The sequence below is a fragment of the Peromyscus eremicus genome, chromosome 15 (genome assembly GCF_949786415.1).
Source record: "Peromyscus eremicus chromosome 15, PerEre_H2_v1, whole genome shotgun sequence".
NCBI classification, from domain to species: domain Eukaryota; kingdom Metazoa; phylum Chordata; class Mammalia; order Rodentia; family Cricetidae; genus Peromyscus; species Peromyscus eremicus.
Window position 1 is genome coordinate 13,984,713 of NC_081431.1, and position 13,250 is coordinate 13,997,962.

Here is a 13,250-nt window from a genome sequence, read left to right on the forward strand (position 1 = left end):
CACAGACAATGTGTAAGGTGAAGCCTGGGCCATGTGCTGTCAAGTCTTTACGGTCAAATCTTAATCTTAATAGACAAAGAGGTGGGTGTTCAAATGCTATGATACTGGTGCAGTTTTAGAAGGATGTTACTGCTTTTAATGAATTACGTCCTGCTACTTTAGAGCATAAAGTCTCGAAAGTGCAAAGGATCAACCATGAAGGGACAGTTTCTTGTTCTCTTCTAACTTACCTTATGCCATGCGTTTCACATGGCAGGCTCCCAAGAGCCTGGACTTCTTAGAACAGTTGCCATACAACTGCATTACATTATAAATCATGGTATAAACAGATGGATGCATTCATTGACAGGGTTAAGACATCCCACAAAATCATTCACCATGACTCTCATCTCTGGGTCAAGCCCAGGAAATGTAGGTTTTGGTAAAAACTTATACAGTCTCCTCTCCACTCCTCTCTTACTAGAACCTCTCAGGAGTTCGTTGGGGTTTACCACACGATTGCCTCCTCATTAGCTCTGCCATTATAACTTAAAGAGACATGGGATTCTCTGGCCCTGGGACAGAATCTGCAAACCTTACTCGCGTCTGTTCGTGTTCACTAATTTGGACCCTCTAAAATCTGTACCAGCCCTTCTTTTTAAACTACCTATCACATCGCAAAGTCAAGGATGGCTCAGAGGTTTTATATTGGGGCATCATAGGACACTTTCATGCAGGCCACCAGCTGCCACCCTGTAATGCCTGTTTATTCTGATTTTTATTCTAACTCTTTTATTCAAACTCTGAGTTTGCCAAATTCTCACTCTTAATCTGACCTGTGCCTGAGTAGTTCCAATGATTCAAGATACCTCAATTAAAATACTTGAAGTGTCCTAGATTTTCACCATGCTGGTATGAATGAGCTCAGCTGCTGTCACTGACCCTTATCTTGCTGAAGCCTTCAGTATGCACAGATCAGTTAGGATGCTCTGGTATTAAGGCAGGGAATGATGGGAGGTTTGAATGGGACGTGGAACAGGTAATCGGGGAAATGCAAATGTTATTTCACGCAAAGAGTTGGAAGAATGGAGCTGGTGATAACTGACCCAAGGGAGGGCAGAAGGAGAGAAGTTTAGAGGTGGAAAATGAAAGGCATCTTAAGTTTTTGAGAGTAGCTGAGGCACATGAATGGAAACACCATCAGGAAAATGACCATCTGGAGTTCAGGGGGGAAGCTGGGATTAGGTCTACAGACTTCAAATAGTCTAATTTTAAAGTAATTAAGGTTCTTAAAAAACTCTTCTAAATTCTTTCAAAGTACTTGCCATATTCCTCCTTACAACAGAATTGTAGGTATAATGTGCTGGCTTTGATTACATTATTATCAAAAATTAAACATAAATGGAGGTTCTTACAGGCTAGTCAAGAAAATAGAAACTTTTTAAACTATAAAAACTAAAAATTTTATATACTATAGGTTTTTATTTTCTTTCTTATTTTTTGAGAAAGGATTTCACATAGACCAGGCTGACCTCAAATATAATATGTATTTAAGAATGACCTCGAACTTTGAATCCTCCTGCCTCTGCTTCCTGAGTGCTGAGATCACAGGCATGCAGCATATGCGATCCTAGGAATTGAACCCAGGGTTCCTGAATGCCAGGCAGGCTCTCCACAAACTAAGCCGTATTCACTACTCTACATAACAAAGCTTTGTGGGAAATCAAACTGTTGTTAATTTGACTTTTAAAACAAAACATCATTATTGGCAAGGCTATCCTAATGTGTTCTTAATATATTTTCACTATGCATAAAATGAGCACCCCGCCCCCAACTAAATGGAGCATCCTGTTACCAACTCCCTGCTGTCCCAGTTTTCTAATGTATTTCCTTGTGGGTTTCCTTGCCTATAATTAAAACTCACCTCTCATGATTCAATGTGTTCTTGTCAACTATTTTTATTTACCTTCAGAGCTAGAAGTTTCTCTACTGAGAGGTTAGGATCCAGAGACTTCCCGGTGCTCTCCCGTAGAGCCTCCCAGTGCCGTGGCTTGAGACAAGGGTTTCCCAAGGCTGTCAGGATTGGAAGCTCTTGCTTGAAGTCCAACACTGACTGCTTGAGGTGTATTACCATATCATTTTTAGGTAAACCTGTGAATACCAGCGAATTGGTAGACTAGTAATATGTTCATATCTTTTCAACTAAACTGAGAAAAGAAGAATTTTTCTTTAAAATTTTCTAATAAATATAATGATATTTTATTATTTGTTAATCTTTATTATAGAACAATAAAGCTTTACTGATGCCAAAAATCCATACCATTGTTTAAGGATTAAAATATAGGAAAATAATTATCAGGATAAATGACTGAATCCCAAGCCTAACAGACCCAAGCTGTCTTGGGAAATTTGATGTCTGAATGGCACCTGGCACAAAGCTTCTCAGTCTTCCTTCACTGACAAGATATGCATATGTGTACATATTATATGTAAATATATGTATATAAAATATTATATAAGTATAAACATATCTCTATATCTATCTATCTATCTATCTATCTATCTATCTATCTATCTATCTATCTATCAGACATGTTAACATGGAAGAAGGCCTCCCTGCTAGACAAAGACCTATGGGCAACTTAGGGAAGTCTGAGAGAGAAAGAATTAGTCTTCCCTGGGGATGAGCCCCCAAGTTGGTTAGATCATATCAAGTGGTCAGCCCTGAACTCATGTATATACAAGCAACACTAAATGGACTCAGCAGGTTGAATTTATACATGTAACAATAATAACCATTGAAAAATAGGCCACAAAATTGAGAGGGATTAAAGGGAAGATATGAGAGGGGGAAATGATGGGATTGTATTTAATTTAATTAAAAAATAAAACGTGTTTAAGAAAAAAAGAAAAACGATATGTTGTCTACTTGGTTGCTTATTATATTGTTTGAAACACATGACAAAATGCTAAGAGTATGCACACTTGTGTCATTTTAAAGCTGTGAAGCTGTGCTTTGCAATGTCTTTTTGTCAAACATTGTCACACACACACACACACACACACACACACACACACACACGTACGTGGATTTTTGTTTGTTTGCTTGCTGAGATGGTGTTTTTCTGGAACAGGATCTTATGTAATTCAGGCTGGTCTTGAAGTTGTGAACCTGCTGCCTTAGCCTCCTAAGTGCTGGAATTGTAGGCATGTCCCACACACCCCCAACTGTGACAGTGATATTTATTATGTAATATATTATACACTTGTTCTTTTGCTTTTGTGCTGCTAGGGATTGAACACAAGGCTTCATCCTCCAAAGCACACATACTGCTGCGGGGCTACAGCCCTAGGTTGTAGAATTTAACAACAAGTAACCTAAAGCATTTAGATGGTCCTTCTAGAGAAGGGGTCCTAGCTTGAGGTGTATTGAGTGACAAGGGAGACTTAAAAAAGGCAAAGACAACCTTGTCCAGGTTAAACACAGAGAGTGCTGTCAGAGTGCAGTGTGTCTGCATAGGCAACATCTCAAAAGTGATGATCAGCACAGGCAAATGTCACAGAATTTCTTCAGGTGTTTTCTCCACTGCCCAAAGGATACTATAAGTGTCATATATAGAATTCAGGAAAAGATTCTGCAGGCAGGGTCTTAGCATAAAGACATCGCAAGCTCACAAACCCTGGGAGTCAAAACTGATTCTGAAATATCTGGAGTTCTACCCACGAAACCAACCTTTAAAGGAAAAGAAACTGTAATTACTTGTGGTTATCCCCCCGACCCACCCAAGGCTTTAAACTGTTTCTTGCTTTAGCAAATAATTTCTACCTAAATTCCTTTAACTGTCTTTCTCTGCAGATGTCCAATGGTCAGCCCTTGAGAGAAGGCCAAAGACTGATGGTTCTGCCTTTGGATTGTAGGAGCTTTGAGACAGACGCACACGTTACCTTTTTCCAGGACAATGATTATATGCAGCCACTTGGACACATTGCTCCTCACTAAATCCATATCGATGCTCTGGAGAGTACAGCCCCTCCACTTCCAGAAAAGTATCCCCCATTCTTCTTGTGCCTCCCATAACAATTTCCTCAACATCAGGTCACACTCAATGTCCGAGATCTCCGACAGCACGATCTGTGTCATCTCTTCCATGTTGAGAGAATGCATATGGGACTGGGAATCATCGTAATATTCCTGGTAGCTTGAGTAGGTTTTCACTTTATGAGTCAAGTTGGAAGCCTCTGCTGTGAAAGTCTTGACCATGTCCTTGGCTTGTAGTACTGGAGTACTGGCGCATACCAGAGCGGGACTTCTTATCTAAAAGCAACAGGAAAAAAACGCTCACAGAGGCCAGACTGCTTGGAACACAAACATGGCTTACTGGCAACGTCTTTAGTAAAGAACTTACTTTTTGACATGACAAAGTGAATGAAACTGGAGTATTACAATTTGACCCAAAAGCCTAGAACACTTTTAGAGAAGTTTGGTTTTTGTTGCCCCCTTTTATGCAGTTGTTGAACTTTGCTGCCCTGGGTCATTACACTCATTCATAGATAAAGAAAATGCTAAATTCCTGGTAGAGCTTACTCAAAAAGAGATAGAGTGATCTTACGTCTCATTCAACTTCACGAATCATCAAAATTCTGTTTGTGAATCCCAGGGGGTATTAGCTGCTTTTCTGTTGCTGTGATAAACACCATGACCAAGGCAACTTATAGAAGAGCTTGGGATTAAAAAAAAAAAAAATCCATCGCACCTGGGAAGCAATAACTATGAGTATCAGGCATGGCAGCCAGAACAGAAAACTGAGAGCTTGCTCTCTCAAGCTCAGGCAGGAGGCAGAGGAGGTAACTGGAAGTGTGAAAGGATTTTACCCTGAAAGCCTATCCATTGACATATTTCTTCCAGCAGTGCCACACCTTCTCATCCTCCCCAAACAGTGCCACCAGCTGAGGACCAAGTGTTCAAATGGGGACATTTCTCATTCAAAGCACTACACAGGGTAAATACATTTGGATGAACTTATTTAGCTATGATTCTGCTGAAAATGAATATGTACATGCACAGCATTCCACAAGACTAAGATAAGAATTTTAACAACAACATAAAAAGCACTTACTTTATCTTTTAGGTTACTGACATCCACTCGTAGACCAATAATGTACGATTCCAAACTGTTCCTGAATTTAGTTAGGGTGGCGTCTTTATTCATGGCAACCATCCTCAAAGCTGTTTTCAGATGATTAAACTTCATGAAAAGGATTCTGTAGATGGCAGTCTGCTCTTCAGAAATATCAATCTGGTAATGCCTCACAACAGAATACAGCTGACAAATTGTGGAGAAATCTTTTTCTAATTGAGATACATTTGAGGAAATGTCCTCCAAAAAATTAAAATGGTTCACAAATTCCTCTACTTCTATAGGCTCATAATCCAGTTGGTGCAGTGATGAATCTAAGATCTGAAATTATTAACATGCCAATGATAAGTATGTAATAATTTCACTATCTTGGAAAATATTGGTTTTAACTTGGAATTCTGACTTCTATAAATGTAATTTCAGAAACCAATAACACACAAACTGCACATAACTCTGTGTTTGCTAAATGCTAGAACAGTGACACGATCAAATCCTTCTACCATTAGCAGAAAGTGCTTGAATACAGTTCACATGTAAAATAAATGTTATAACACACACAAAATACTCAATGAATAACTTTAAATAATAAGTGTAATGTAGATTACAAGAGCGAGGCTGGAATATGAGCAGAATCACAGTCATTCTGACCACCTATATTCCAGATTCTCCAGTACATGGTCCCAATTTAGTGGGAGACTGTCAGACAGGGAACTGAATCTCCAATTATTCTATGATCTCAAATTAGTCTAAGATCAGATATATGGTAAAGTTACAGAATTATGATTCAACCATCATCAGAGAAGCTTCTTCTTGTAATAGATGGCAATTGACACAGAGATCCACAGCTGGCCAAGGTGCAAAGAATAAGAAACTGGAATGCGTAGCCCTAAATGAGATACCTACACCCACTCCTCACCTCCAAAGCTTAGGGACTTTTAGAAAAGAGGGGGCAGAGTTGGTGGATGACCTCATGGATGACCTTCTGGACACACAGGGAAGTTGCCCTATGAATGTACAGTGATTGTAACTTCGCTCTCAAAACCTGTGAAAGCTCAAGCCAGACAAAATTCCAGAATGGAGAGGGGAGATAAACATCAAGTCCACCCCTAGCTAGGGAGCTATTGGCATTTGATAGCTTCCAGGAGAGAGAGTGAGTCAGTTTTCTTCAATGGTTTGATCCCTGGTAACTCAACTACACTCCAGAGTAGGCTCCAGAGCCAAGAGTAGCTGGGTAACACAGATTGGATTTGATGGGTGAGAGGGTGAGAGCGAGAGAGCGAGAGAGCGAGAGAGCGAGAGAGCGAGAGAGCGAGAGAGCGAGAGAGCGAGAGAGCGAGAGAGCGAGAGAGCGAGAGAGCGCGCGCGCGAGAGAGAGAGAGAGAGAGAGAGAGAGAGAGAGAGAGAGAGAGAGAGAAAGAGAGCGAGCGCACAAATTTGAGTAGGTAGGATGAGGGGTGGATCTAGGAGGAATTAGGGAAGGAGATGAATATGGTCAAAATACATTGCCTGAAATTCTCAAAGAATTAATAAAATCTTATTTTTAAGTAATGAATAATTATAAGTTAAAATGCAAGACAGCATGGGGAAACTCTTAGGAAGATAACTCTGTGAATACGTTTCACTGCCCAACTTCCTAGTCCCATGACAGGCACGCTGCCTTCTTCCGCCCTGCTGCCTAGAAGAGGGATGTGATGTTAGAGGTGCTTAGAAGAAGGCACAGTGAGCCTAAAGCAGCCAGCTCTCAATGACTATGTGGAGTCTCGCAGTAACCCTAGGTTCTCTCTCTGTGTACTACTATTACCTGACGGAGAAATTAGTTCTAACTTGTGTAAGTTCATTTCTTTCGGTGGTGGTGGTGGGTCATATGTAACAGAATCTAGCTAAATTAACATTCGCCTGAAATATCCTGCCTGTCAACCCAGCGCACTTCCATACCACGGGTGCTTCTCCTTTAGTAATTAACATTTTTCTTGAAAATTATTCTGGGCCCACTCAGGCTCTGTTAGATAACTTCTGATAAGATTCTATGCTACATTAGACTCTGTATGTACAAGAATGATGCTATCTTCTCAGCGTTATATTGCAGAGGCATAGTCAGTGGCCAGCATTAAGTTTAGGTTTAAGAAGTATTGGTGGTCTGGCTAAATAAAGGAAAAATAATAGCTGTTATCATAAATTCCAGTCTTTAAGCAGGTCTAGGGTATTACTGAGGACGTTGGTATAGACAATGGCTAGTATACTAGGATCCATATTTGTCCTAGAAACTTAAATTTAGGGTGCCTCCAGATGTTTACATACTTACAGTTTTTCACAGAAGCTTCGAGTGACCGTGGTCTTAGAAATTTGCCCTATAAGAGAACTGCCCCCCAAAGAGCCCTATACACACTAAAAATCCGTCAGCTGTCCAAGATGATCACAGCCCTCCATAGCATGGTAGGTCTTCTGTGCTAACTGAGGGGATGATGCACAAACAAACATCTAAAATAATACCAGATAGTGATGCATGCTAAAAAGACAAAAGAGAAGATGGAAAGTGACATGGGATGCAAATTTCAGTGTAATCACAGTTCTCAAATGAGTGCTGGGGAGATTGCTGAGTTGGGTAAAGCACTCGTTATGGTCTGTGAGGAATCAAGTTTGTATCTTCATACATTAGCAAAACCAGACACAGTAGCACACATATCTGTAACCCCAGGGCTCCCAGTGCCAGATCAAGAGGAGACAGAAGACTTCTCAGAAGCCCAAGGGCCTCTAGCCTGCTTTATGTTATACAAACAAGAGACACGATTTCAAATGAAGAGGAAGACAAGCTAACACCTGAAGTTGCCCTCTGACCTCCACATGCATGCCATAACTCACATGCAGGTCACATTCACATATGTGAATGCACACACACAAAGATGAAGGTTAAAAACAAAAGCAAATATAGTCACACCATTTTCGGAACTTCTGAGGATAATACTTCTGTGTATTTTCGAGTGTGTATCTTACAGTTATAATCTAATCCAAAATCTTCTTATGGAAAAGGAAAGGCTTAAAGACTTACTTCCAATAGATTTGCACTTTTTTCCTCAATTGCATAACGTAACAAGTCGTAGCTCATCTCTATGATGATATCAACATACGGTAAGCATGTTAATTGATAATCCAAACTTTTCACGCAAAAAATTCCAAGGCGCATTTCAATAGCCATCGTCACAATCTGTTTTAGGTAGCTTCTGAATTTGTGTATTATAGCTTTAAACTCTGTTGATGTTAAGATCCCCATATATGGCAGTTTCAGACTCATGACTTTGGCCTTTTCGACCATGTAACAATACTTTAGAAACCTGCAGCTGTAATCGCTAACCAGGCCCATTGAATTACCAATAATCGTCAGCAGACTCACAATCTATGAATGAAATTGATACAATAGTCAGAACACTCGATCTGTGAATGAAAACGATATAGTCAGCACACTCAATCTGGGAATGAAAATGTTACTCAAAACTTTTATCATAGGTGTAGAAATGTATAGTTTGACAAGCTGATAGTTTCTGTTAAATAACGATCTTTGTACAATTCATTCTGTTTGGAGCTGGATTTAATATTGAAATATGTTGGAAACAAGACTAAGATAACTAACACTTGGCTTTTATGCAAAGCCTACTCAGATATTTAACTTTGTAAGGAAGGTGTTAATTAAACTATGTATTACAGAGACCAGCTATCTATTTCACTGCTTGTCACCTGATTTTTAAGTGTCTGCTCTTAAAAATAGCCCCAGAGAAAGCCAGTCCTATGCATTTGCGACTTCACCTAGTTCTTAAGACATAAGTTGTTTTGGACAGGACAGAATCCAGACACAAGTTGCTGAGGTAATTACATTCTACTGTCAATTTGGACAAAAAAACACAGGTGGTAAGGGAAGGGCTGGGGAATGGCAAGTCAACATATTGGCAAGCCAATGTTATCAAAGAACTGTAGGGAAGAAAACTCTTTTCTACAGTAGAAATTTGAAAAACTGGTAAGTAGAGATCAGAGACCACAGGGAAAACAAATCTATGGCCACACTGGGATGATTATTCCTTTGCCATGAACTAGGATGTTCTGAAGTGTTCCATACATCCTATTCATACAACAATTTCAGTGGGGTTCTGCTCCCTTACCAACCACTTTTAACACATATTATCTCGAAACTTACTTTGTTTTGGTAGTCAGCATCTGTTTCAAAGAGGATATAGAAATCTGGCCATCGGGTCTGCTTCTTATATTTGATTACACCTCCCGTCTCAGATAAATCCGGAACTGAAACCAAATCAGTAAGGGCAGACAGGCGAGGATCTCGGTGAAAAGGAGTGATTGTGGCTGGAACATAGCATTGAATAGTTAGGATTTCCAGAAGGCTCTCAGAAGCAACATTTAAAAAATTAGCCACAACAGCTAGTCTTGTTAAAAACAGACAGAGTGCCTTAATGAGCAGACGTTAGTCTGTATTGACGGAGGGATTCACAGACATGTGCAAAGGTTTGCATTTAACATTATAAATACAAGGGACGGTCACAGACAGTGAGCTGTGGCAGAAGCAGCCATGCTGAAAATAGAGAACCTGAGAATATTATCTTCTGTGTGGAAAGTGTCATACCACTGTGAGCACACAAGCACGACAACAACAGTTTACCCCCAACTTCCCTTCACCCCCAACAAAGACAGGAAACTTCAACCTATCTTTACAGCTTACTCAAATCAATCCAAGATGAAGCCTCCATCTAAACATAGAGTACCAATGGATGGACTCCTAGAGGAAGATAGTGTGACCCCGAATTAAGGGAGTTCTAGACACAAAACCAAAAGCATGCGGCATGGTAGAAATAAATTGATGCAGTTTATAAAATCAGGTAGCTTATCTCTATCACTAAAGAAAGTGAGAGGCTAAGGCAAAGGGAGGAAAACGCTTGCAAATCTTACAGCTGCTAACAGATTTGACCAGCACACTTAAAAGATCTTTCGTACACAGCAGCAGGTAAACATTTGACCTAACATACAGATGGATAACTGGGGTAAGGAAATACGAATCATATATCAATTCCTGGTGAAACAGAAATCACCAAAGTGTGATATTACTGCCTCCCTATTAAAATGAATAAAGAGATCTTTTATTCTGTTTTTTTTTCTCTTTTTAAAATTTTTTCAATTCATTTTACATACCAACCACGCATACCAACTACAGTTACCACTCCCTCCCCTCTTCCCGCTCCCTCCACACCTCCTCCAGCCCACCCCCATCCACTCCTCAGAAAGGGTAAGGCCTCCCATGGGGAGTCAACAAGGCCTGGCAAGTTCAGGAGCAAGCATCCCCTCAACCTCCTCCACCCCCCACCCCACCCACAGTGCATCAAGGCTGAGAGATGCATCCCACCATATGGAATGGGCTTCAAAAAGCCAGCTCATGTACCAGGGGTAGATCCTGGTCCCACAAACAGGCCAGGCTACAAAACTGTCGCCCACATGCAGAGGTCCTAGTTTGGTCCCATCATGGCTCCCCAGCTGTTGGTCTAGTGTCCCTGAGCTTCCACAAGTTTGGGTCATCTGTCTTTGTGGGTTTCCCTGCAGTGATCTTGATACCCCCTTGTTCCTATAATCCTTCTTCCTTCTCTTCAGCTGGTAGCTCAGCCTGGTGCTTGGATGTGGGTTTCTGCATCTGCTTCCATCAGTTACTGGATGAGGGTTCTATGATGATAGTTAGGGTATTCACCAATCTGATTACAGGGGAAGGCCAGTTCAGGCACCTTCTCCACTATTGCTAGGGGTCTTACCTGGGGTCATCCTTGTGCATTCCTGGGAATTCCCCTAGCATCAGGTTTCTCCCTAGCCCCATAATGGCTCCCTCTATTGAATGTTCTCTTTCATTGCTCTCCCACTCCATCCCTTCCCCAACTCGGCCATCCCATTCCCTTATGTTCTCATCCTCCATCCCCTCCCCTTTACTACCCATTTACCCAGAAGATCTCATCTCTTTTCCCTTTCCGAGGCGATCTATGCATCCCTCTTAGGGTCCTCCTTGTTACCTAAATTCTCTGGAGCTGTGGATTGTAGTCTGATTATCCTTTGCTTTACATCCAGTATCCACTTATGAGTGAGTACATACCATGTCTTTCTGGGTCTGGGTGACTTCATTCAGGATTTTTTCTAGTTCCACCTATTTGCCTGCAAATTTCATGTCATTGTTTTTTACAGCTGAGTAATACTCCACTGTGTAAATGTGCCACATTTTTTTTTTATCCATTCTTCAGTTGAGGGGCATCTAGGTTGTTTCCAGGTTCTGGCTATTATGAATAATGCTGCTATGAACATAGTTGAGCAAGTGTCCTTGCAGTATGATTGAGCATCCCTTGGGTATATGCCCAAGAGTGGTAGTGCTGGGTCTTGAGGTAGATTGATGCACAGTTTTCTGAGAAACCGCCATACTGATTTTCAAAGTGGCTGTTCAAGTTTGTACTACCACCAGAATTGGAGGAGTGTTCTCCTTACTCCATCTACATCCTCTCCAACATAGGCTGTCATCTGTGTTTTTGATCTTGGCCATTCTGACAGGTATAAGATGGTATCTCAGAGTCATTTTGATTTGCATTTCCCTGATGACTAAGGATATTGAGCAATTCCTTAAATGTATTTTGGTCATTTGAGATTCTTCTGTTGAGAATTCTCTGTTTAGATCTGTACCACATTTTTTAATTGGATTATTTGGTATTTTGATGTCTAGTTTCTTGAGTTCTTTATATACTTTGGAGATCAGTCCTCTGTCAGATGCGGGATTGGTGAAGATTTTCTCCCATTCTGTAGGCTGTTGTTTTGTCTTATTTATGGTGTCCTTTGCCTTACAGAAGCTTTTCAGTTTCAGGAGGTCCCTTTTATTAATTGTTGTTCTCAGTGTCTGTGCTACTGGTGTTATATTTGGGAAGTGGTCTCCTGTACCAATGTGTTCAAGGCTACCTTCCACTTTCTCTTCTATCAAGTTCAGTGTAACTGGATTTATGTTGAGGTCTTTGATCCACTTGGACTTGAATTTTGTGCATGGCAATAGGTATGGATTTGTTTGCAATCTTCTACATGTTGACATCCAGTTTATGCCAGCATCATTTGTTGAAGATGCTTTCTTTTTTCCATTGTACAGTCTTGGCTTCTTTGTCAAAAATCAGGTTTTCATAGATGTGTGGATTAATGTCAGGGTCTTCAAGTTGATTCCATTGGTCCATGTGTCTGTTTTTATGCCAATACCAAGCTGTTTTTATGGCTCTATAATAGAGTTTGAAGTCAGGGATGGTGATACCTCTGGAAGTTACTTTATTTACAGGATTGTTTCAGCTATCCTGGGTTTTTTGTTTTTTCATATGAAGTTGAGTATTGTTTTTCAAGGTCTGTGAAGAGTTGTATTGGGATTTTGATGGGGATTGCACTGAATCCATAAATTGCTTTTGGTAAGATTGCCATTTTTATTTATGTTGATCCTCCTATCCAAGAGCATGGGAGAGTTTTCCATTTTCTGATATCTTCAATTTCTTTCTTCAAAGACTTAAAGTTCTTGTCATTCAGGTCTTTTACTTGTTTGGTTAGAGTTACCTCAAGATATTTTCTATTATTTATAGCTATTGTAAAGTGTTTTGTTTCTCTGATTTTTTTTCTCGGTCCATTTATCATTTGTATATAGGAGGGCTACTGATTTTTTTCAGTTAATTTTGTATCCTGCCACATTACTGAAGATGTTTATCAGCTGTAGGAGTTCCCTGGTAGAATTTTTGGGGTCACTTAAGTATACTATCATGCTGTGGATATTGCTCTGTATAAATAAAACACTGATTGGCCAGTGGCCAGGCAGGAAGTATAGGCGGGACAAGGAGAGAGGAGAATTCTGGGAAGTGGAAGGCTGAGAGGGAGAGACCTGCCAGCCACTGCCATGACAAACAAGATGTAAGGTACCGGTAAGCTACGAGCCACGTGGCAACTTATAGATTAATAGAAATGGGTTAATTCAAGATAGAAGAAGTAGATAACAAGAAGCCTGCCACGGCCATACAGTTTATAAGTAATATAAGCATCTGAGTGATTATTTTATACGTGGGTTGTGGGACTGCGGGGCTTGGTGGGACCTGGAGA

At 40.5% G+C, this 13,250-nt stretch overlaps 1 protein-coding gene across 1 annotated transcript in view; it reads right to left on the bottom strand.

Annotated features, from left to right (window-relative positions):
* Nucleotides 1–13,250, bottom strand: part of Dnah14 (dynein axonemal heavy chain 14) — a 219,404-nt gene that overhangs the window by 160,887 nt on the left and 45,267 nt on the right. The window contains exons 16-20 of the mRNA XM_059281041.1: nt 9,301–9,464; nt 8,164–8,508; nt 5,097–5,438; nt 3,925–4,294; nt 1,946–2,130 (exon numbers count right to left, since the gene is read on the bottom strand). Coding sequence (XP_059137024.1) covers nt 1,946–2,130; nt 3,925–4,294; nt 5,097–5,438; nt 8,164–8,508; nt 9,301–9,464 — 1,406 coding nt within the window. The remainder of the gene's footprint in view (nt 1–1,945; nt 2,131–3,924; nt 4,295–5,096; nt 5,439–8,163; nt 8,509–9,300; nt 9,465–13,250) is intronic.